General features: G+C 34.2%; 1 protein-coding gene across 1 annotated transcript in view; it reads right to left on the reverse strand.

Moving 5' to 3' along the window:
- Positions 1–25,598, reverse strand: part of Rnp4F (RNA-binding protein 4F) — a 40,180-nt gene that overhangs the window by 8,001 nt on the left and 6,581 nt on the right. Inside the window, exons 2-13 of the mRNA XM_069827892.1 lie at positions 23,972–24,098; positions 23,669–23,773; positions 23,315–23,499; positions 20,544–20,795; positions 17,667–17,964; positions 16,363–16,539; positions 12,826–12,994; positions 10,193–10,351; positions 5,730–5,865; positions 5,277–5,466; positions 3,418–3,629; positions 184–331 (exon numbers count right to left, since the gene is read on the reverse strand). Coding sequence (XP_069683993.1) covers positions 184–331; positions 3,418–3,629; positions 5,277–5,466; positions 5,730–5,865; positions 10,193–10,351; positions 12,826–12,994; positions 16,363–16,539; positions 17,667–17,964; positions 20,544–20,795; positions 23,315–23,499; positions 23,669–23,773; positions 23,972–24,098 — 2,158 coding nt within the window. The remainder of the gene's footprint in view (positions 1–183; positions 332–3,417; positions 3,630–5,276; positions 5,467–5,729; positions 5,866–10,192; positions 10,352–12,825; positions 12,995–16,362; positions 16,540–17,666; positions 17,965–20,543; positions 20,796–23,314; positions 23,500–23,668; positions 23,774–23,971; positions 24,099–25,598) is intronic.

Below are 25,598 nucleotides of genomic sequence, written 5' to 3' on the forward strand. Positions count from 1 at the left end.
ACAGTAGCAAAAAGAGGATTACAAGTTTGACATACTATGTACTCCCAAAAGGGAAGACTATAGTCTGTGCCTGAGTTTCTCTTTTCCTTTTTTTTTTTTAAATATATTCTATATGACTTGCATCAGCATTATAGCTTTGAGATGTGGAACAAATCAAGAGTTAAACAAAAATAAAGGTATTACCTTTCACGAATAGTTTGTTCTTCTCCAGTGTACTGCTGTATTTAAAACCAGACTGCCTCGTATGTTTATCTGAATCGCATTTTGATATGAACATTGGTCGTCCATCCATTGGTTCACGATCTCTTTTCAAAGCAGTTTCTGCCTCAGCCTAGAACATTTAAAATGCAGGAGTGTCATCTCACTGCGTTCCAATTTACATTAACGTCTAAAAAAAAAATTAAGAACTTAATTTGTATATGTTTATTAGAAGACTCATCATATAAAATATCATAATCTTATCACTTGGATAATATTCATCTTTCATAGTGTTGAATTTCAATTATTTCATTCTCCCGTCAATGAAACAATATATCACTCCTTAAACATACTTTTAAGCATTACTGAGATTACAGAATAAGAAACAGAAGAGCTTCGATTATAATCATTATTTTTATCAGATCGTGTACCTATACATTTCTTCTAGATGACTAAACATTCGCACAAACTCGAGCATTCAGTCACTAATCCAAGTGTTTCTTATTGTAATTCATGCAGCCAAGCCTGGATTTCAGGGATTCACAGTCTTCACAATAAAATTGATATTAAAGAAATGAATCACAATTATTAGTGAAGTTTGTTAACACAGCTACAGTGGTGATTTTTACTATATGTTGTTGTTGTTTTCTAATGCCAGGCGTTTGACAATAAAGTCATTTGATCTCTTGCACTCCAATATTTTTCAAAGATATTATCATGGTCAGCCACTGAAGCACAGATTTTGAGGTGTTCTGAATCCATTTCTTGGTTTGAGTTGCACAATGGGCAGTTAGGGGACTGATATATTCCAATTCTATGCAGGTGTTTGGCCAAACAATCATGGCCTGTTGCCAATCTAAATGCAGCTACAGACGATTTTCGTGGTAAATCGGGAATGAACTGTGGATTATGATGCAGAGAGTTCCATTTTTTCCCTTGAGATTGTGTTATCAAATTTTGTTTGTTGAAGTCTAAGTATGTAGATTTAATAAATCTTTTCACAGAGTAATACGTAGATTTAGTAACAGCCTAGATCATATATGTAACAGATATGTTGGGGTTATAGGCTTTGAGGTTAACAACTTTTGTCAGGTTTACTACGCTGCCATCTAGTTGTTACATAAGGAGTCACGTCATAACACCCATTTGAATTGCATTAGCGACTGTGCTGCCATCTCGTGTTCGTTTACAGTGGACAGGCAGCGATCCTGGCGGTTGTTCTCTTCAAAGTGCTGCCGATTTTACCGTAGCGAGGAGTTATCTGTTACATATATGATCTAGGGTAACAGGTATGTAAGTAGCAGTGCTGCCCTTCTTTGCTAAAGCATCCACATTCTCGTTTCCCAGGATTCCACAATGGGATGGTATCCATTGGAATACAATTCTTTTATTGAGTGATATTAATTGAGAGAGCATTTTAGTTATTTGTGTTGTTTGAGATGAAGGTGTGTGTTTAGAGACTATTGACAGAATAGCTGATTTGGAGTCTGACAATATAACTGCATTCCTAAATTTACTGATGTGGCATAGAAGATTCCTGACACTTTCACTTATTGCAATGATTTCCCCATCAAAACTTGTTGTTCCATATCCAAGAGATCTATAAGGTGAGAAGAGACAGCACATAACACCTACTATATGCAGTGACAGATACAATAGAAGCTCCATTGTCTTTTATTGGGTAACAGAAAAATTTTAAAGGAAAAGGTAAATCCTTCTCTAATAAGACATCCAGGTTACTTGTCTGAATACAAAGTGAAATAATAATAATAAAGAATAACTGATACACTTCGAAGCTCAGCAACTTCAGAAATTCTAACAAACGTATTCATTCCCTAAACTTACTTTATCCAAATGCACTAATCATCAGAGATGGAGAGAGAGCTGTTCATAGTTCTCCAATCTCAGACATGTTGTTGTTGTTGTTATCTAATGCCAGGCTTTGGCAACGAAGCCATTAGCGTTCTTGCTCTCCAATATTTCTCTGTGGTGGATCCATCAGGTAGAACTTCACAGGTTATGAGATGATCTTCAGTCATTTCTTCTTCTTTGTTGCATAGAGGGCAATTTGGATTTGTGTAAATTCCTATTTTATTCAAGTGTTTGGCCAAATAATCGTGTTCTGTAAGCAGTCTGAATTTTGCTACTGCAGATTTACGTGGGATTTCTGGAATAATTTCTGTTTTTTTTTATTAAAATGCTCCATTTTTTATCTTTGGCTTTGGTACATAGTGCTTGGTTTTGCTTGATTTTATATTTATTTTTAATTAGTCTTCTGATGGATGTAAAAGGTAGGCTTGTATTTGTATTCTGAATTAAATTGGATCCTTTTTTGGCAAGAAAGTCAGCAGTTTCATTTCCAACAATTCCGCAATGTGCAGGTATCCATTGCAATTGAATTCTTTTCTGTAGTTTTTGAAGTTGTTGGATCATTTTGTGACATTCTTTAATTTGGATTGACATCATTTTATATGAATTTATTGCATATAATGCTGCTTTAGAATTAGAGAGAATGACAGCATTTTGAAATTTATCTATTCTGTATAGTAGGTGTTGGAGTGAGATATGAATAGCCATTATTTCTGCATAAAAATTTGTTGTATGATGTCCTGCTGCTTTATAAAATGAGAATAACGCACATGTAATTCCTGATCCTAGTTGTTATCGATAGTAGACCCATCTGTGTAGATATGTAACCATTCTTCTGGTGGGTATCTATTGTTCACGGCTTCTAATGCCAGCACTTTTAGTACAGGTTTGGAATTTTCAGATTTTGTAACTGGTTCTTCTAAATCTAGTTGAATGTTAATTGGTTCGAAGGTTAGAGGGTTTTCTCTGCTTAAAATGTTTTCTTTAGATTTAGGGAAATTCAATTCTGTTTTTATTTCCGTGACTTTGGACAGGAAACTTGTTTGTGTTTTCAACTTGGTTGGTTGTAACAGTCATTTTTCCCATTTTGTTGTTGTTAACCGTAGCATTTTTTCATGGTGTGTTAGTGCCTGCTCCTCTAGAGTGAGATATATTGGAGGGTTCTGGGTTAGGGCTTGCATTGCCGTGATTGCAATCTCAGACATTAAAAATGAAAAAAGGAAAGGGTCCAAACTATACCTTCCCATACATACATACTATCTGTATTATATGGCATATCTAACATGAATATACATGAACAGAAATAACCATTAAGTATGAAACAGAGAGAAAGAACACTTATTTACTTACGACTGAACTGAACTCCACATAGCAAAAGCCTTTGGACCGACCCTTGTAATCTTTCACCAATCGAAGATCTGTGAGAGTTCCAATGGAGGAAAAGACTTCCTTTAACCTATCTTCAGTCACAGAATAATCAAGATTACTAACGAAAACTGTTCGGTTGTCTTTGGATGAATCATGAACTACTGTAACTCCATGTTCTGTTTCCATTTTCTCCCCTAAGGAAAAGAGTTCAAATTAGCCAGATAAAATTTCAGTAGTCTTCATCTTATAATTAACTATAATTAAAACATATATATTTCTCACATGATTTTATAGCTATGAATTGCAGGAACAAACGTCTCAGAATAGTCATAAAATTGACGTAGAAGAAAAATCAAAACTATAGGAGTGGCGTGTATTTCATCCACTTGTGCTCAACATAACTGTAATTCATTATACAAATTTCCACTTTACATAACGAAGTGCCATAAAATTAATTCAATTACTTCACGATCTGTAACTTAATTCAGATTCGTTAAAATCCTAAATAATTTCAAACATAATAATACATTATGCAACGAGCCTATAATGGTAGTAATTAAGACGAGAGTATATTTATGAAACAAGCGCAAGCGAGTTTCATTTTTCATACGAGCATCTTAATTACCATTATAGGCAAGTTTCATACGACTACTCGACCATATTTCTAACTTGAAATTATTCATAAGTATTCATGTTATTTTTATCTGACTGGGGAGCGGAACTGACCTTGTGCAATATCTCATAAATTGTGAGATGTGCGCAGACGCGAAAGTATTGATTTTTTCCGAGAAAGAAATGTCATTGACCTTGATATAATCTAGAGAGTAAAATAAACATTAATCTTGATATAACCTTGAAATTGATTTAGACATTGAAAAGCGAGATGACAAATTAAATTTATTTGAATATTATTTACAATTAACGCTAATTATTATAGTAACAGAACATAACCTTCTGCGACAGTATTGGATTTCCGTGACGTTTCGCTAGTTGTCTTTCAATTGCATATCCAAGAATAATCGATACTTGCGCTTTCATATTGCTACAATGGTGTTTTCTGATTGGTGGAACACCTGAACTTTAATGAATAGGTGTACTTTAATGAGGTCCATTAAAGGGCTGCTACCAGGTGTATAATTACTACATTTCGGCATGGTCGAGCATAAACACGTTTATAAATGAAAGATAAATTTAACAACTTAAAAGCTTTTGACATAAATCACAATTTTCGAGGCAAGATGAGTGGCAGTCCAAAATTATTAAAATATTTGGAAAATGTTCCAACAATAATTAACCATCCACAACTATTTAGTTGCTTTCAAGCTCACAGCACACAACAAAAATAAAATACTAGCTGAAAAATACCCTCTTGTTTTCAAACAAATTCATAACCAGTGATATCTCAATTTTGATCTCTTGATTTCATGTCACAAAGTTGGCACAAAACCTATCAAAACTATCATCTCATCATTGTCATCATCAACCCTATCGTTAAAATCATAATTTTCATCTGCCTTCATGAACTGGATAAAACTTGATTTCAACTTCAATTACCACTCTTTCTCAATCCATCATCATTTTCTCTTCCCTTAAATTGTGTTTCAAAATAAATTGAACATTTACACAGCTAAATAATATCAATTTACATAAAAACAGAAAACTTCTATTTAAAACATTCATAATTTAAAATTTCCAATCTATATTTGTGGGCACTACATTACTTCTTCAAGTGAGAGATGGACACTCACTCACTCACTCACTCTCTCACATTCCTTCCAGATTTATTTCATGTTGAATTTGGGTACACACAAGAGAAAAACTTGTAAGTTTTGAACATATACCTTTCGATTTTTTGGCTGATGGCTCTTCTGATGTGTCAACTGTTCTCTCCCTCTTTTCATAACCAGGTGGAGGTTCGGCTACTGAACTTTGTTTGGAAGGAGTGGATGCGACTTCTGCAATATTCTTTGAACCTGGTTTTGTAAGCGTAGACTTCGGAGCTACTGCTGCCCACTTACCCTCTGTTTCATGCTATAAAACATAAAGTGAATATACAGATCATTATATAATAGTGTTACATAATAAACGTTGTTAGTAAGTACGTAAATCTTTCCACATTATCATAAAGGAAATATATATATTTCATATTTCCATTTGGCTTGAAAATAAGAATCGTAAATTTTTTAACTAAAATCTGATAATAGGTAATTAATATATGACTATTTCGCCTATCTCTGTTCTTAATCATGTGCTGTAAAAACATATAAAATGCAAAACATAAAGTAATAAAATACCTTCTTTTTCCATGTATCCTTAGGGTTTTGTTTCTTCCCCTTTTCCTGTCTTCGCTCTTGTCTCCACTTATCCTGTTCTATCATTTCTGCTTGTTTTTCAGCTATTCTTTTTCTGAGGTCATTTATCTGCTTCAGCCTGAAAAACGGAAATAAAACTGTAACAATATAACACAATGAGTGAACATCATTCACTCATAGTGTTCTTCCCAAGGGCGGTATTTCACTGCAAACCCAGCTTTCTCCAGTCTTTCCCATTTTCTGCCTTCCTCTTTGTATCAGCATATGATCCATATATCTTAATGTCGTCTATCATCTGATATCGTCTTCTGCCCTAAACTCTTCTCCCATTCACCATTCCTTCCAGTGTATCCTTCAGAAGGCAGTTTCTTCTCAACCAGTGACCCAACCAATTTCTTTTTCTCTTCCTGATCAGTCTCAGCAGCATTCGTTCTTCATCCACTCTTTCCAACACAGCTTCGTTTCTTATTTCACATGCTCTATTCTTCTCCATATCCACATTTCAAATGCTTCTAGTTGCTTCTCTTCACTTCGTCGTAATGCCCATGTTTCTGTCCCATACAATGCCACACTTCACATTTAACTGTCATTATCGCCTTCATCTTCATCCATCCTACCTACTTTCATTCCTATGTCATCATACCGTACAGGGTGAACAGATTCCAACCTAGTGGGTGTCCCAACCTCAGAACAAAATTCTTCATCGTAACCGCCAGAAAGTAGGCAGAGATGCAAAGACTACATACTAATAATATGCGAAAGTTTAGAAAAGAATGATGATAATAATAATAATCTATACTAATAATAAATCTGTAGCCGAAATTTTTCTGGTAATTTTCGATTTTCCAAAAATAATTGGTCCTAACATATATAATTAACCACCCTGAAACCGAAAATCGCTTTTTTTAAATTTTTGTTTGTATGTCTGTCTGTCTGTCTGTGTGTTTGTTACCTTTTCACGCAATAATGACTGAACGGATTTCGATGAAAATTGGAATATAAATTAAGTTCGTTGTAACTTAGATTATAGGCTATATGGCATTCAAAATACATTATTTAAAAGGGGGGTTATAAGGGGGCCTGAATTAAATATATCGAAATATCTCGCTTATTACTGATTTTTATGAAAAATGTTACATAACAAATATTTCTTTAAAAATCATTTCCGATAAGTTTTATTCTTTGAAAAATTTTAATAGGACTGATATTTAATGAGATAAATGAGTTTTAAAATTAAAATAACTGCCATCTAAGGCCGTATAATGAATTAAAAAACAAATTACTTCGTCTATAAGGGGCTTTGGACAGCAACAATCGAAAGCTATGAAAGATAGCCTACAGATAACGTTTCTACGTTTCTATGAAGTAATATCTGAAGCTAAATTAACCGATTTGTATAATTAATTATTAATTCACCATTGGAAAGTGTAGTTTCTCTAGATGGACATAATGCTATAATGTTATCACAGTAACTTCTGAGTGAATCGAGGACAGGTAAGATTAAAATAGATTCTTATGCACCGAAAACTTGATAGGCTATTCTGTATATTCGTTTCCTGTATTTTCTAAACTAATTTTTATGACCAAATGAGTGGTCTCTGGATCAAAATGATCGCATTTTAATTTTTTAATTAAATTTAAATTAAGTAACATAATAAACGATTTATCCTTCTATCAAACACGAATGTTCCCTGGATCAAATGTCCTATTTTAATTATATAATTACTTTATATTTATTTCTAATGGGTGCAGCGGAGCGCACGGGTACGGCTAGTAATAATAATAATAATAGTAACAATAACAATTATAACAATAATGATGATAATAATAACAATAATATAATCAACACCATTATTCCTTACATAAGTTAGTTAAATATGGTTAGATCTTATATTAATAAACTATTTCTAACAGTTAAAAGTCTAATAGTCTAGTTGCCTCATAAGTGGGCCTTCTTGGTATTATCGCCGTGCTCTCATGGTTAACATGTCGGCATTATACCCTACAATAACGTGCGGTGTGCTTTTAAAACATAATTTTGCCGACCGATTGTTGCTCTGCAGGTTTCACTCTAAGCATCACGTTGTCACGTCTACTTCCTCGATAAGAATAAGCACTAGTTTGTTATATTGTTAAATGGCTATTATTATTATTTCATATACGAGTACGTTGACATTTTTAACTCTTAATAATCTCTTTAATAATAATTTTAATCACATACCTTAATGTTCGTCCTCAGCACAAGACATTGCAACCTCGGTTTTAGTCCACTGGATTAGACAAGTAGGTGTCATTTAATAATGGAAGCAGCTTATTGGTTGCAATATTGAAATTGAGGCGAGTGATTGGAGTGGCGACATAAGAAATTGAAAACAATAATGCAATTTAATTTCAAAGACCTGCCGAATGTTACGCACAAGGCCGCTCAAAGACCTGCCGAATGTTAACCATGAGAACGCGGCGATAATATCGCTTGTGAGGTTCAGCCCTGTCTTCGGGCAGTTGACTAAACAACAACAGTCTAATTCAAATTTTCTTTTTAGTATGGTACTGAATGACTTCTTCACTGATGTGTGCAATACAATGAAAGATTCTTCTTATTCACTTAATGGATTAAGGAATAAAAGCTGTTCTTTCCATCTTTTTCTATGTTGGAGGAAGTGGCAACATTCTTTACCAAGGTAATACATAAAGAAGTTGGACTTAAAACTTCAAGGTGGCAGCCTTACTATCCTGAATAGCATTTGTAACGAGAATTTTCTCTTAATGTTTTAAGGATGATATTGCAAGAATAATTTTATTGTCATTTATAAGTTCCAGAAGTTTCAATCACTGTAAGAATCTAGTAAACAAAAATTATGCTAGAAATCCCCATCAAATTCTAAACCAAGACCTAATGAAAAGCATCTGTTAGGCATGTTCAACAAAAAATGCATGTTGGGAAGAACACAATGAAGAGAAGAAGGATGAAATACACATAAATTAGACAATTAAATATCATATTCTATACATAAGAATTAAGCTAATTTAAAGATAATGTATGACTACTAACTGATGAGCTGAATACTCAAAATTTCATATAACAATAGCTGAACAGGAAGAAATAACAATTCCAATCTAAATACACACAAATTATACAATTAAATACAACATTCTATACATAAGAATTAAGCTAATTTAAAAATGAATGAATGAATGAATGACTATTAACTGATGAGAAGAAAATTCGAAATTTCATAAAATAATAGCTGAACAGGAATAAATATTACAATTCCACTCTTACTAAATTCAACTGAGAATTAAAAATATTTAAAATTGGAAACACAGACGTTAGGTCCTTTTTATTATGTCCACAATTTTAAAGTCCATTTTATTATGTCCATTACATTAAAGTCCATTACACTATGTCCATAAACATAGGTCCAATGAAATATATGTCCACTTTATTTTAGTCCAATTGCACAAATTTTATGTCCACATTTTACGTCCACTACATGATTATGTCCATCTACAAATTGACTTCAATTCCCTACTCAATCTCTTCTGCTTGTTCATCATCGTACAGTTCAGATGATAACTAATAGCTTTGAGGTAAGTTCTGATGTGTCCTTCTTCATTGTAGTGGTTGTAATTCCAAACAATCTTTTCTACTCAATTGAAATTTTGTTGGTACAGCCTTTTAATAGGGTGTCGCACAATCAAATGCCCGCCAAACAATAATGTATTATTATAATTTCATTATTCCTTTGGTTTTTCTTGATAAATTCCATGAAAATCCAGACCGACGCGTGATGTATGACGATGTGTTTCTGAAAACAGTTATGCCAGCCCTCGACTACGTGAGTTGTTCGATGTTGTCCTGCCAGAACCTGATTATAAGTGTTCCATATTTCAGATGCGAATCTAGGTGGCATTGTTCTTCTTGTTCCTCGAGCAGGTGTTTCTCGGATGTAAGTTCTTTCCATGTACAATGCTAAATCCATTACGTCAGGCTCAATATTATCTATAAGAGTATCAAAAACAGCCTGAACATCTTCCAGTGGTACAAAAGGAATTGACATGAAAGTGGACTTAAATAGAAGTGGACATAAATGAAAGTGGACATGAATGAAAGTGGACTTAAATAAAAGTAGACATAACAGTCATGGACCCAAAAAAATGGACGCACATAAAATGTGGACATAAATGAAAGTAGACAAAAATATTAGAGGACATAAGTTATATGGACATGGTTTCAATGGACTTAACGTCTTGGAAGCTTAAAATTGCATTCACTAATGGCGTTTCAAGTATGTATTTCACTTCGAGATATCTGTCAATAATATGTATATGCTAATAACACCAATTCTTGAGTAAGGTTATTAAAATTATATTGCACTCGGTAAGTACAGTATCATGAAAATAAAACATCAAACAATATAATATGGAAACAATAATAGAAATACCTTGACTTATATTTCGACATACAAAATTCAAATGAATCAAGTGTGCCTTCGTCTCGTTCGTAGTTGAGCCATGCATTCCCAATACTCTCTGGCCAGTCTTCAGTGCACATAAGTGCGCGTGGAAACAAACGCCTCAAATGTTTGTTGTCTCCAAATGCTCTGCAATCCCAATAACAAAAGTAATAATGATATTATATTATTATTAGGAAGATCATAAGCAAACACATCAAAACCAAAGTCATCAACACTTATTTAAAACAGTGGCAGATCATTAGAAAAAGACTTGCAGTTGGGTTGGTAATAGTTATGAAATTTTGTTCTACTAGTGCATGAAGCAAGAAATATGAAAACAAAAAATAAATTTCTGATGTATATGAGGCTTAAAATACCTACAATAAGAGAGTCGAAATTATTATGATTCAAAGAAAATACCGCCAAATTCTTTAAGTTTCAAGACCTTAACTAATACTACTCAAGTTAAAAATAATTTAATTTTACATCTCACAGTTTGTGTAATATTTGAGTTCTGTACTGGCCTTCTGAGATCTTTTATTTCTTAACTTCTGTTCTATGGAATGTAATAAAAGTATGTTGGTAAAAAAACTAATTCATTTTTGTTGATATTTACAAATAAATGTTTAACATAAAATTAATCTGACCAATAGGTACAAAAGAAATACAAAATAATATACGAAGTAACGTCAAGAAGATGTGAATTAAAGACATGGTCCATGTACACATAAGTACTGAAAATAGCTATTGATCCTTGCGTGTTTGTTTTTAAAATAAAGTGTTTAATCAGTAACTACAGTCAGTGTTTCGATATTATATCTCTTTGTTGTTACCTATTTTTTTTAAAAAGAATGTGTTTAACTTGTAATTTTAAGCCAATTTTTCTACTATTCCTTTACTGTTTGCATTTGTTTTTAAATCTTTTGTATTGCCCCTACTATTATATATTGCCCTTCAAGAATTTCGTTATTCGTTAGTTATAAGTCATTACTTGTGTTATTATTTTAATTATTGTACTTGTTCCTGAATCACGTATTTAACTTGTAACCGTAAATCATTGCTTGTAATATTCTTTTATTACTCTTAACTATTCCACTGTCCATGAATTAAGTATTAATTTGAAAGTGAAAGTCAATCTTTGTTATATTAATGTACTATTGTTTATCTTGTGAATATGTTAGGAGAAAATACACAAACGGTTAGGGAAAATACGGAAATTTTACTTGAAGCAAGTAAAGCGATCGGTTTGGAAGTAAATCCCGAAAAGACAAAGTATATGATTATGTCTCGTGGCCAGAATATTGTACGAAATGGAAATATAAAAATTGGAGATTTATCCTTCGAAGAGGTGGAAAAATTCAAATATCTTGGAGCAACAGTAACAAATATAAATGACACTCGGGAGGAAATTAAACGCAGAATAAATATGGGAAATGCGTGTTATTATTCGGTTGAGAAGCTCTTATCATCCAGTCTGCTGTCCAAAAATCTGAAAGTTACAATTTATAAAACAGTTATATTACCGGTTCTTCTGTATGGTTGTGAAACTTGGACTCTCACTTTTAGAGAGGAACATAGGTTAAGGGTGTTTGAGAATAAGGTGCTTAGGAAAATATTTGGGGCTAAGCAGGATGAAGTTACAGGAGAATGGAGAAAGTTACACAACAGAGAACTGCACGCATTGTTTTCTTCACCTGACATAATTAAAATCCCGACGTTTGAGATGGGCAGGGCATGTAGCACGTATGGGCGAATCCAGAAATGTATATAGAGTGTTAGTTGGGAGACCGGAGGGAAAAAGACCTTCAGGGAGGCCGAGACGTAGATGGGAGGATAATATTAAAATGGATTTGAGGGAGGTGGGGTATGATGATAGAGACTGGATTGATCTTGCACGGGATAGGGACCGATGGCGGGCTTGTGTGAGGGCGGCAATGAACCTTCAGGTTCCTTAAAAGCCATTTGTAAGTAAGTAAGGTCGTGTATTTACTCTGAAACGGTTAGACATTCTTGTATATCTTTTGCATTGATTATTCCTCAAACATCTCATTAATCTTTAACAGGATTCATTCTTTCATTAAGGTGCATTCTTCTAAATAATTCATGTGAATTGTAACTGTGACCACAATTTTATATTATAATTTTACTATAGTTTTTTGGTTATAAAATATGTATTTTGATGCCAACTATAACCCTAATATACCTCAGGGTGAAATAGGGTTTATTAAATTGGATAATAAAAATAGGTACAAAACAACCACACCTACATTAATATACAGAAAGCACTGGAAGATACATATTAGGTTGCAACGAGGCTGAAACATAATTAGTGGCTATGGCAGTCCTTTCATTGCACAAGCACGCACACAGACACATATATATTTTTTTATTTTAATGTCAAGGTCATTTTTATGTTCGGAAATTAAGTGATCAAGGTAGTTAAACTCTGATACTTGTCCCATTACTATTGGAAATCCCAGAATGAATAATAATTATTCTGATAATTTCATGCTAACATTTTCCAGCCAATCACTTAAGTTCACTAATGCTCAATTGATCACTGACCATCGAACTACATTAAGAGGAATGACATCACTATAGCTTTGTGCCAAAGTACAAACCTTTCCCACTGAATGTATTCAAGCCACATGGCTGCTGTTTTCTCATGTCCTTGGCCAAGGATATCGCTCCACAAAAGTCTGAACTTCTCCATGTTCCCACAATGAGCAGCTTCAATTCGAGCCCAGTACTGAAGAATATCACAATTAGGATCACCTTGAAGCCCAAAATCTGAAACATAAAACACATTACACATCACTGCTGACAGAATGGTCACACACAATATGCCGAGTAACTTTGTCTTTAGGATGAGTGAATTGATAGCGAAATGAATGTAGTGCTGAAAGGTACTTGTGCATGTATAAACATATCATATATACTCGTGGTTTTTAAGTTCGAACTTAGGGTTAAGATATAAATTAGATTTACTTTAATTAACTATGTTATATTAAGTGATTCATTGAATTTAGGATGCTCCTTGTTAATATTATTATATATTGCTACTATTATTTTATTATTAATATTATGAATTTATTATTAATTGTAATTATTGAGTGTAATTAGTTACCACTGTCACCGGGTATTTACCCATTTGCAGTGTGAATAAATACATACATACATTTCAAATCTCGCAAACAGCGCTAGCAAACCTTCTACATGGCACGTGTGCAAATTCAAATTTGCTGACTGGAATGCTTTCACTTGATCGGTACTCAAATAATCAATACTCTACTGATGTTAAAAAAACAAACCATGTAAAATGTTTTAATTTGTTGCCACTTACTGTAATTATTTACTTTAATATTTTTAACCATTAAGTGTAAGGTATTTTTAAATTTTCAACAGCAAATTTCTTATTTACATGTACATGTAATCATAATCCAATGCCACCAGGTTGTCTTTTCGACATTTCTGGTCTTCTCTCCTGGCCGTTGCTTAGTTGTAACCCACTTCTGAGGTTGGGGCACCTGGAAGGCGGAGTTACATTACCCCGATGATGTGATAGGATGAATATGATAATGTGGTGCCAGGAGAGGTCTTAAATCTAAACTTAACCTAAATTCCAGACCATGGACGAACACAGGAATAATCCCCTTTAAGGAAAAATTCCTGTGCTCTAACCGGGAATCGAACCTAGGACCTCATGAACTATAGCCAGAAGCTCTGACCACTGGATCATGAGGCTGCTTAAATATAAGAAATACAATAAAGTTTAATTTACTATTTTAGAAGCAGAACGCAAGTAATGTCATTTTGATTACTCCAGCATCATTCCTGTCACGCTGATGTCATTTCAGTCAAGGTTCAGACAGCTAACAATAATTATTTAAAAAATTTAACAAAACAATTAATAACTTGATTAAGAAAACTCTTAGGTAATGTATTTTCTAACAAACATATATACGAAGGTTGGGGCATAATTCATGGCAACTATTTTTTTTCAAAAGTAAGGATTGGTATCACAAAATGTCATATGTCGCACAGAAGCCGTGCAGTCATAGTGTGTATCTATAACACACGATAGTTCTGTGCTAGTCTGTAATAGAAAAGAGAGTAATGTTAAATCAGTTGTCAGTGTCGCGTCATGCAGGATGGATGTAATCTGTGATGAATAATGCTCGTATATCAAAATAGTCGTTCTCCATGGCAGGAATGCCAGAGAATGTCATAGAGAGTTGGTAGAAGTTATCGGGAATAATGCCCTTCCAAACCAGACAGTCGCGAGGTGGGTATCTACTTTGAGGGTCTTTAGAACGGGTATGTGTGCTGTAATGATTCTGGCACAGGAACTCTGTAATGTTACGGCAACAACTGTAATAAACATGAGGAGCAAAATGTTGGCATGTTGTTAAATGTCCGTATCTTTCGTCCATTCCTTGTCCTGTCATCTGTATATTTCACATTTTCCACCCACACTCGAATTCTCAAAAAAAAAAAAAATTAATTAGTGGACTTACTCGTGTTAATTATGTAAGATTTGTCCGGCTTACAGCTGTTTCAGTGCTTCATGCACCATCATCAGGCAGAGAAGTTCGAGATGACGCCGTGATCTAGTAGGCTCTGATGATGGTGCGTGAAGCACTGAAACAGCTGTAAGCTGGACAAATCTTACATAATTAACACGAGTAAGTCCACTAGTTAATCAATTAATTATATTCAAGTGTTAAAAGTAGCGTACGCAAGATTCAAAATGGAAAAAAAAATAGTTACCATGACTTATACCCCAACCCACGTATATTTTCCATAACCATCCCTCTGAAGCAGAATACAGAACTTTATACAACTAATTACCATTCAAATCAATCTATTTATAAAGAGATTAAGATTTTATCTTAACAATCATGATCTACTTTATAGGTGTTGTTTTTTCTTGAACTGAAATACAGTAACATCAGATTAATGTAACACTTGGACTTCATTTAGTGTTCTGCTCAAGGAAGGTCTTTAATTGCAAACCCAGCTTTCTCCAATCTTTCTTATTTTCTGCCTTCCTCTTCATTTCCTCATATGATTAGTTTACGTCCGGAATCTACCATGGAAAGACTCATCATGCCATGTTTGCAGTTTTTCTTGGGAAAGATAAATGGGGTAGCTTCCCGTTGCTTTCTGCATACCACTCTCTCTTTTGCATTATAAAAAGATCCCAGGGGGCCCCAGCGTGGATGTGAAGAGAATGGATTTGACTAATTAAGCCCTTTTGACTTCATTGAAATTCATCGCAAGGGTTAAATATCAGTTATATCAGGGTTTTTGACCAGATCAGAGACCGGGAAATCTCAATTAGGACTTATATTCTTGTTTTTGTATTTTTCTTAGTTTTTAAAAAATACGTAACCAAAATGATGTAATCCTTCTCCCTATTTCAATTAAGTTCTCGTAATTATTAAAAGAGTGACATTTCAGCTCGCCCACTTACATTAAAAGTAAAAAATATGAAGACATTTTTAACAGAAAAGTATCTACGATTCATTGAAGCTTAATTTCACCAAGTATGGCATCTGTAGTTACATCATTTTGTGAGAATGATCCTTATATGTCACCTTAATGAATTATTATTTTATTTCGGAATATGTATGATAAGTCTTTCTTGTGTTAAATTTTAACGTACCTTGTTAACATGTTCGACCTGTTTTGGGTCATCTTCAGAACTGGTCGTTGTTGGTGTTGGCACCTCTTGTTTCCTGTGTGGGTGCGTTCGTAGTGTAGAGTCAAACAAACGCACCCACACAGGACACAAGAAGTGCCAACACCAACAACGACCATTCTGAAGATGACCCAAAATAGGTCGAAACATGTTAATAAAGTATGTTAAAATTTAACACAAGGAAGACTTATCATACATATTCCGAAGTGATACAGTGTTAAAAGTTGTGTAATCAAGATGTATTATTTTATTCTGAAACACTGACAGAACCTCAGAACATGTACAACACTGAAAGATAAAATTATAATTTATAAAGAGTTTTCCTTCTTCTTGATTTGTTTAGTTTTGTTTTCAAATATCAAAATTATGTTTGTGAGAGTTATACATATGTGGAAAAATCATAAAATGTTGTAAGTTTTCTTGAATTCTACAACAAGCTAGATAGCCTACTTACACTGTGCAAGATGTTCACATGCTCTGTTAAATGTTCCTCTCAGCTCTGCTACTTCTATAGGTTGGTAACCTTTACTCCAGTCCACTCTGCGTCTCATGTAGTCAATATAACACAGCCATAAATTGCGATAATCTTCAGCATTACTGAATCCAACTGATAGTGCTTGCTCCATGACCTCTGAAATTTGCGACAAATATTCTTATGAATGATACCAGATGACATAGTAAAAGACAAAAACAAAGTCTTCTTTTATAATCCAAGTTACAAGCAGCTTTTCAATCCATTTTTTTCACACTATTACCACAGTCTAGTATATACAGTCACGAAGCTTGGGATAATTTTTTGCATTTCTCGCGATAGTTGCTAGCCGCTTGGAGCGCTGTGAGTACTAGGAACAACAGACTGTCCCACTGTTATTGTGATCTAATACAGGACGTAAGGCAGACCATGTGACTCTCTTAACCCGATTACGAAGGGTGGCATTTCAACCATATAAATTAGTTGGAATGCATAAAGAGTAACATATATTTCTCTAAAATGTAGTGTAATTTCATTAATAAACTTTAAAACAATAATTATGAGAGACTTCAGACATAATTCACTTGCGAGTTAAGGTGTAGGTTTAATATTATTTTTGGTGTGAAAATTACGTTGTTCGTATGTGTAATACTTGCCTTTATTTCGATTAAATATTGCGAAATATAGTGAACATAACCTATAATTTCCATATGAATGGCAGGACATTGGAGACTACTAAAATTAGACAGAAAGGGCCAACTGGTACAGTAAACATAACCTATAATCTCAACATATCTAAATATCTGTGCTATGCAACTGAAAATTATTGAATCGTGCATAAATGAATGTACAAGAATTTCTCACAGCAAGCCATTCTCCAAGGGAGGAATCCCAGAGATTGTCATAGACAGTTGGTAGAAGCTGTCGGGAATAATGCCCTTCCATACTGGACAGTTGCAAGGTGGGTAGCTACTCTGAGGGCTTTGAGGGAAGCTTGGGATAATTTTTTGCATTTCTCGCGATAGTTGCTAGCCGCTTGATATAACAAAAACATTGGTCAGTGTAATACCTAAAAATTAATATTTTCATATTTATACCTAATTTACAAATCTTATTTTAAAGAATACATATAATAAACTAAAAGTTATTGTACAAAATAAAATAAAAGTATTGTTCACAAGCAAATGGGTTGTCCATTACAAAAGAGAAAACGAAATTTCCTCCTTAAGATCATAACACAGCCTAATAATTGAAAAGAAAAAGAAGAAGAAGAAAGCAAAAAGTACCTTTAATTTCGTCAAACGATTTCTCATATCTTTCAAGAGCTTTCATGTAATGTTGCCATAATGGAGAACTCCAGGGACAATTTCGTACGGCTCGTTTGCACACAGGCAACACAACAGTGTCTATTTTGAGTGTGGAGTACAAGTATTCCACATATTCCAGCCAGATTGAAGCATCAAGACAGAGTTCAGCAACAGCTCTTTCATAGAGACATTGAACTCGAGCTGGGTCACCCTCAGATATCTCATGCTGAACGTAGGCTCGATAATGCTCTGCTCTACTGGCATCATCAGAGCTCAGCTGAAAAATTTAACAGGCACAATCAGTCTCTTTATGACTCGTCATACATTCTAATGCCTCTATTTCAGGACATATATTTTGTATACGAATATACAAACACAGATTCTTTCTGGGCAGAAATTAAGAGATTTGTTTATTGAATATTAACACCGATACACACCTTGATCAAGTTCAGTTTTTCAATTACACACACAATATATACAGTAAAATAATGTTTTAACATTCCCATTTTTAAGGAATGACTTCAAAAGTCCTGGCAGAACTTACTTACTTACTTACTTACAAATGGCTTTTAAGGAACCCGAAGGTTCATTGCCGCCCTCACATAAGCCCGCCAGCGGTCCCTATCCTGTGCAAGATTAATCCAGTCTCTATCATCATACCCCACCTCCCTCAAATCCATTTTAATATTATCCTCCCATCTACGTCTCGGCCTCCCTAAAGGTCTTTTTCCCTCCGGTCTCCCAACTAACACTCTATATGCATTTCTGGATTCGCCCATACGTGCTACATGCCCTGCCCATCTCAAACGTCTGGATTTAATGTTCATAATTATGTCATGTGAAGAATACAATGCGTGCAGTTCTGTGTTGTGTAACTTTCTCCATTCTCCTGTAACTTCATCCCGCTTAGCCCCAAATATTTTCCTAAGCACCTTATTCTCAAACACCCTGAACCTATGTTCCTCTCTCAGAGTGAGAGTCCAAGTTTCACACCCATACAGAAGAACCGGTAATATAACTGTTTTATAAATTCTAACTTTCAGATTTTTGGACAGCAGACTGGATGATAAGAGCTCCTGGCAGAACTACCATACAAAAATTTTATTTCTGATTTTAAGGAAAATCTCACTGTTAGGGATACATCTGAATGGAGATTTGTTAAACAGGAGCTTTACTCTAACACAAGTGATTGATTTTACAAGTTTCCTGATGTAATCCAGAGGGTGTACAACAATCAATACATAAAATGTATCTCGAAAGTTTGTAAATTAGTCCTTCTATCTATAAAGGATGACTGAGATGATATAGGAGCAGGTGACGAAAGTGCCAATAATGAATTGACATGATGGGCACTATATCATAAAAAGACAAAAAAAAAAGTATCCCCGTCACACGCCATGAAGGCACTTGGGGGGCATGGAGGTAGAGCCCTATAACTTCGGCACTAGAATGAGGTGGTGTGGTCGACACCACGCTCTGACCGCCTTTTACCCCCGGGAAAGACCCGGTACTCAATTTTTTATAGGAGGCTGAGTGAACCTGGGGGCCATTCTGGAAGTTTGGCAACGAGAAAAAATCCTGTCACCACCTGGGATCGAACCCTTCCAGTTCGTAGCCAGCTGCTCTACCAACTGAGCTACCTGGCCGCCTGAAAGAAGAGGTACTTGAGTCAAATTTTGGATAAATATTTTTAATGTTTTGGCAAGTATTTTTGTAATTTTTACCACTATGTGTGATATACATTTTCAGCACATGAAATGATGACAACTCCCTCTTATCTTCAGCCAGATTGGCGGCCTTGCTGAGAGCACATTGCACTGAGGACATACATTGTCACAGATGCGTGTCTTTGTTACACAGCACTCGGTATTTATAGCTATTAACAAAGCTCTGTACACGCGATAAGGCTCCGAATTATCTGTAACATGACTCACTTGAGATATGGGACACTATATCATTCTGCTCTAAAATTATAAATGGATCTTTCTGCACTTTTACAGCATTAAACTAAATGTAACTGTTCTGAAAAATAAATAAATAATAAATGTTCTGCAATAATAAATACCGTAGGTATTTACTCAGGTATAACTCGCACTTTTTTTTTACTGAAAATAAATGGAAAAAATTCGGGTTGTGTTATATGTGGGGATTTTTGTGTGGGAAAGGTTTCGTTGGAAAACTATTTAGACACATTATGCTTATTTATTTTTATATCCGCATACAGCTAACAGATCTAATATGGCAACTGGCATCCTTACATTATTCATCGTCACTGTTATTACTGCAGCCGACCTCCGTGTGCATCACATTCATTAGCGTATGTCAGGTCAAGTGTCCTACCTCTCTGTCACGCCCCTCATTATCATTAATTAGTGTGTTTTTTAGAAGTATGACGTCATGTGCTACTCAAGACTGGAAGTGCTATGTTTTGAATGTTGTCACACTGTAACAGAGATTTCGGAGTCTAGCAGATAGGGGGTGTTGATGGAGTTGCTACCGCTTTCATCCCCACCTTCTGCTGCTGCGTCACACGGGAATTTAAAACTAAAAATTACGATCGTACTTATGGTATGCCCACCTGCCAAGAAATTAATGCGAGTTATATGCGTTTTTTGTCCTCCCCCCCCCCCCCCTGTAAGTTCACAGTGAAAAAATATGGTGCGAGATATACGCGAGTAAATACAGTAAATAAATGAATTGAAAATGATTAATTTATAGTTTCATAGAATAAAATATCTTTAAAACAGAAATGCCAGATGTATTGACACATATTTTCAGATACACATACTCATCTGCAATTAAAATTAATACATATCTGCCCTTTAAAAAGTAAAATTAAAACTTATGTACTCTTACCAATTGTTCCTCAAAAGGAAGTATTTTGCTCAGTTTTAGAAGTGCTTTCTTGAATCCATTCTCAATGTTCTTCATGTCTACATCATCCCGTCTGTCTGGTTCTTCATTTAGCCACTCTGTAAATTCTTGGTAAGTTTTCTCCATATCGAGGAGTGGGCAAGCCAATTGACGACGAAATATAGCAACCATTCGCTTCTTCTGAGCATCTAATTCCTGTTTCTGAGCATCATTTGAGTCTGCATTGACCTTGGCCTGCAATATAAATATAATTATATTTCAAACTCGTAAGTTATAAGTACTTAATACACATTTCATAGAGTTTATTTATTTGGATATATCTGTTTTTCACATAGTGCAATAGTCCAGTATATTACTGTGTATTGCTACATAATTATCTTGATATATTCTACATGATTCTGAGTAGATATCATACTGAAATAAAGATTCTGGATATAAGTATTTTTGTGTGTTCTTAAGACAGTTTTGCACAAACGACTTCTATAAAAATAATAAGAGTTTTCACGAAACTTAGAAAACACAACATTCCTAAAGCATATGAGGCTATATCTGAACTCGGCACCATAATTAAGATATAATTAACCTTTACCCATCTCTTTGTAAAAAGCAGAAACTACATACAACAATTAGCCACTATAAAGAGACAAACAAATCAATATCATTACACATTCATGCAATTACCTACAGACTGAAATGATCCTGTGAATTCATATGTGATTTTGTAATTACCTCATTTGATTTTTTTAAGGCAAATTCAATTGATATTCAATAGTTACGGTAAATTTATTTATCATGTACTGTATTTGATGACCAAAAACTTTTAGTAGACAAGTTATACAGAGTGGCCCACTTAACCCTTTCACTTCCGATAGCGTGTGAAATATTCAGATATACACAAACTGACAATTACAAGTTAAACTACATCGAACGGACATTTGATACATGTAATGTATATTTTGGACATAAAATAATTTGCAAGATATTAGAGTCAACTTTCTTTTTTTAAATGGGAATCAACTATGTTTTGTATTATATTGTTAGCTCTGTGTAATAACAACTGACTACTTTACCGACTGTTTGAACATCACCAGTAAGAGTAAACATAAACAATGTCTGATGCACCCTTTCTTATGTCTAGTTCATAATGTTGAAGTAACTGAAGTTCAAACACACCCATAGTACTGTACGCTACTCAATAAACCCTTATTTCTTCAGTTCTGTACTGGACAATTGAACGACAAGACACTGACAAAGTGTTTTGGAATGGTTCTCTAGAAGTTTTATGTGTGTGGAGGTATGTTAAGCTACATTTCACTAGTGTATTGTATGTACAATTAATTGGTATGAATGTTTTAAACCTGAAATCAATTTAACCTATCAATCATTTCTAAGCATTTGCAGTGGATTTCACAAATGAAGAGTTGATGGATAGGACGAGGTAGTTCTGTTCAGAGATTTTCCAGCACAATCGTCTGATCTCACCCCATTAAATTTTTTCTTTGAGAACATTTGAAAAATATTGTGTATTAACAGGTTCCAACAACAGTGGAAAATATAAAAGACAGTGTTACCGCTGCATGTGCTGCAATAACACCAGAAACACTGACAGAAGTGAGTTGATCAGTGATGGAGTGTGCACAGAAGTGTTGCGATGCAAATGGCTATCTCTTCAAAGATCAATTGTAAACTTTCTGCTGTGAGAAATCTGATTGCACTCCAGAGGTTTAGTTTTGTTTTTTGAGAATAAATGTTTATTTTTTATTGTACACTACTTTTACGTCTCACTTCACCATGTGCAATATTTCCATGGTATTAAAATGTACAGTACATTGTGCTGTGATTTAATTGACGCACGACTCTAACCAGAATTGTCCTCCCTCTGTTCGATCCTTGGTCAGACATTGCTTATGTTTACTCTTACCAGTGACATTCAGACAGTCAGTACAGTAGCCAGTTGTTATTAGATAGAGTTAACGCAACATTTGCAATATAAAACATAGTTGGTTCCCATTTAAAAAAAAAAGAAAGTTGACTCTAATATGAATAATTTCAAGGGAAAAATTGTTCCGGGGCCGGGTATCAATCCCAGGAACTCTGGTTGAATGTACCAGCATTCTGCCAACTGAGCTACCCGGGAACTCCACTCGACACCATCTCAACTTTTCCCTTTATATCCACACAACTCGCGTGGGCTGACGAAACGCCAGAGACCCACATCGAGTGCACACAATCTGTGTGACTTAGTATTGTGGTTTTCTGTTAACGTACACAGTGACGTATATATTATGCAAATCTAGTCTTTCAGGTAAAGCTCCCTGTAAAGCAGATTTGAATAATTTCAAGGGAGCTTTACCTGAAAGACTAGATTTGCATAATATATACGTCACTGTGTACATTAACAGTTGGCAGAGCGCTGGTACGTTCAACCAGAGGTCCCGGGATCGATACCCGACCCCAGAACAATTTTTCCCTTGAAATTATTCAAATCTGCTTTACAGGGAGCTTTACCTGAAAGAATAGATTTGCATTGACTCTAATATCTTGAAAATTATTAGATGTACAAAAAAATACATTACATGTATCTGATGTAATTTAACTTGTAATTATCAGTTTGTGTATATCTGAAATATTTCGCACGCTATCGAAGGTGAAAGAGTTAAGTGGGCCATCCTATATAAATTATTAGTTGTTCAAAGAATAGGTGTCATTATACACCACTTTCGTTTCATACCTCTTCTTTTATAATATCTTACCTGTAACATACCAAGCATCACATTCTCAAACTCACGATAGGCCTCCCATAATATTGCTCCCTTGGCAACATGTAGGCCAACACTTGTGAGTGCACGTTCAAATGTGTCTCTCACTATTTTAACACCATACTGTAATCCCATGTTGCCAATACTGAACTGGGCGTATTCTAGCCACAGATCAACAGCTGCAAATTTAAGAAACTGGCATCACTTTTATAAAAAAAATCTCTATGTAATTACAATAGCATTGTAATCAACCACTAAGGTAAATAAGAGTAAATAAAAAAAAAAGTAACAATACTGTATAACTTAAGAGATTTAGGTTTAAGCATAGGAAAAATATATGTCATTTACACAGATAGTCTTGAACAGCTCTCTCAAATAATTCTGCTACAGCTGTACGTTCTATATCAGATGTTGCCAGACCCATTTCATCTTTCAACCAGGACAGCCACAGTTCTGAAACAAAAAAGTCAAAATGCAGAAGAAAATAACAAAATCAATTACAAAGCAGAGTTGAAAATACAAATTCGAAACTGCTTTAAAGATTTATAATAGTCTTATGAACAAAGACATGTGGTAGGTTACAATTGATAATATTCATGCAACTCCCATGAATAATATTGTATAAATAAATACAAAATATCATTGCTTCACCTGGAGTCAAAGGAAAATGTTTACTCATTGACTCTCTTGCTTTTCGAAGTCTGTCTATTTCAGCCATCTTCTGAAGTAGTTTTATGAGTTCTATGTATGTATTATACTCATATGGGTTTCGTTTAATCTATAAAAGAATATACATACACGATTAATAAATTGTCTCTCAATACAAAATACGACTACTATCTCAACAAGTAAATTTCAGAACTAGATTTATTGATTAAGAATTGTATGCAACACACTAATTCTACCAAATCAAAGTATTAAAAGAATTAAATGTTAAATGTTAGGTTTAAAAAAAAAAAAAAAACTTTATGTTGTAAGCAAACAGCTGGATACATTAAGAAGACTGATTGATTAAATGTTATGTTTTATTTAATGACACTCGCAACTGCAGAGGTTATATCAGCGTCGCCAGATGTGCCGGAATTTTGTCCCGCAGGAGTTCTTTTACATGCCAGTAAATCTACTGATATGAGCCTGTCACATTTAAGCACACTTAAATGCCATCGACCTGATCCGGGATCGAAGCCGCAACCTTGGGCATAGAAGGCCAGCGCTATACCAACTCGCCAACCAGGTCGAATTAAAAGAATTTAAGAGTCAATAAAACAAATTCCAAAATTCCAACTGCATTTAACTTCACTTCCAGCCCTGCAAATACACATTCCAATATGCAATTCTTCGACAAAAATCAATACACTTTTCCATTTACATAATTGATAAATATCCAATCTTGTGCATTTTTTATAAAAATGCTCGATATCTATTCAATAACAAGTCCCCACATCAGTTACATGGGTGAATGGAAATTGTTTTAGATTATGGAGTAAAAGCTGCAGTTTCAAATCCACATGTCGTTATTTCTTTTTAACTGAGATAAGAATGATACAACTGAATTAAAAAAAGCTTAGAAGGACGGCATACAAGATTCTATTCCCACAAGCCAGAACAGCATTGCTAGTATTACACTACTGGAATGAGGATCAGTAAATAATATTTAGTGTTGCCATATGTATCCTCAAGTTTAATCCCACATTTTGAGAAAAGTATACTAGGTATATAGAAAAAAATCCTTGATATTTGTCAAAGAATAGCATGGTGGAGTGTGTGTCCACCAATATTTCTTAATCCTGTATAATGATGATGATGATGATGATGATGATGATGATGATAATAATAATAATAATAATAATAATAATAATGGCCTGCATAATTTTACCCTCTTGCAATGCTTCCAAATCCCATTTGTAGCACTTTTTTCGGATCGGAAATGAATAAAAAATTCCATATAAATTGCGAAACTTGTAATGTTTTATGAGAATGGTGAAAAAAAATATGTTGCTGTGTCTATACTTATACTCATTGCATCATGAGTGCAAGAAAGAAATTTCACTCTCTGACTGAAAAAATTGTCGGAAGTTGCACTTTCCGAACTTTATTATTATTATTATTATTATTATTATTATTATTATTATTATTATTATTATTAATAATATACTAATCTAATATAATATCTAAATCTAATATACTAAATTTACGTATTACTCTGTGAAGAGATTTATTAAATCTACATACTTAGACTTCAACAAACAAAATTTGATAACTCAATCCCAAGGGAAAA

The sequence above is a fragment of the Periplaneta americana genome, chromosome 6 (genome assembly GCF_040183065.1).
Source record: "Periplaneta americana isolate PAMFEO1 chromosome 6, P.americana_PAMFEO1_priV1, whole genome shotgun sequence".
Taxonomy (NCBI): domain Eukaryota; kingdom Metazoa; phylum Arthropoda; class Insecta; order Blattodea; family Blattidae; genus Periplaneta; species Periplaneta americana.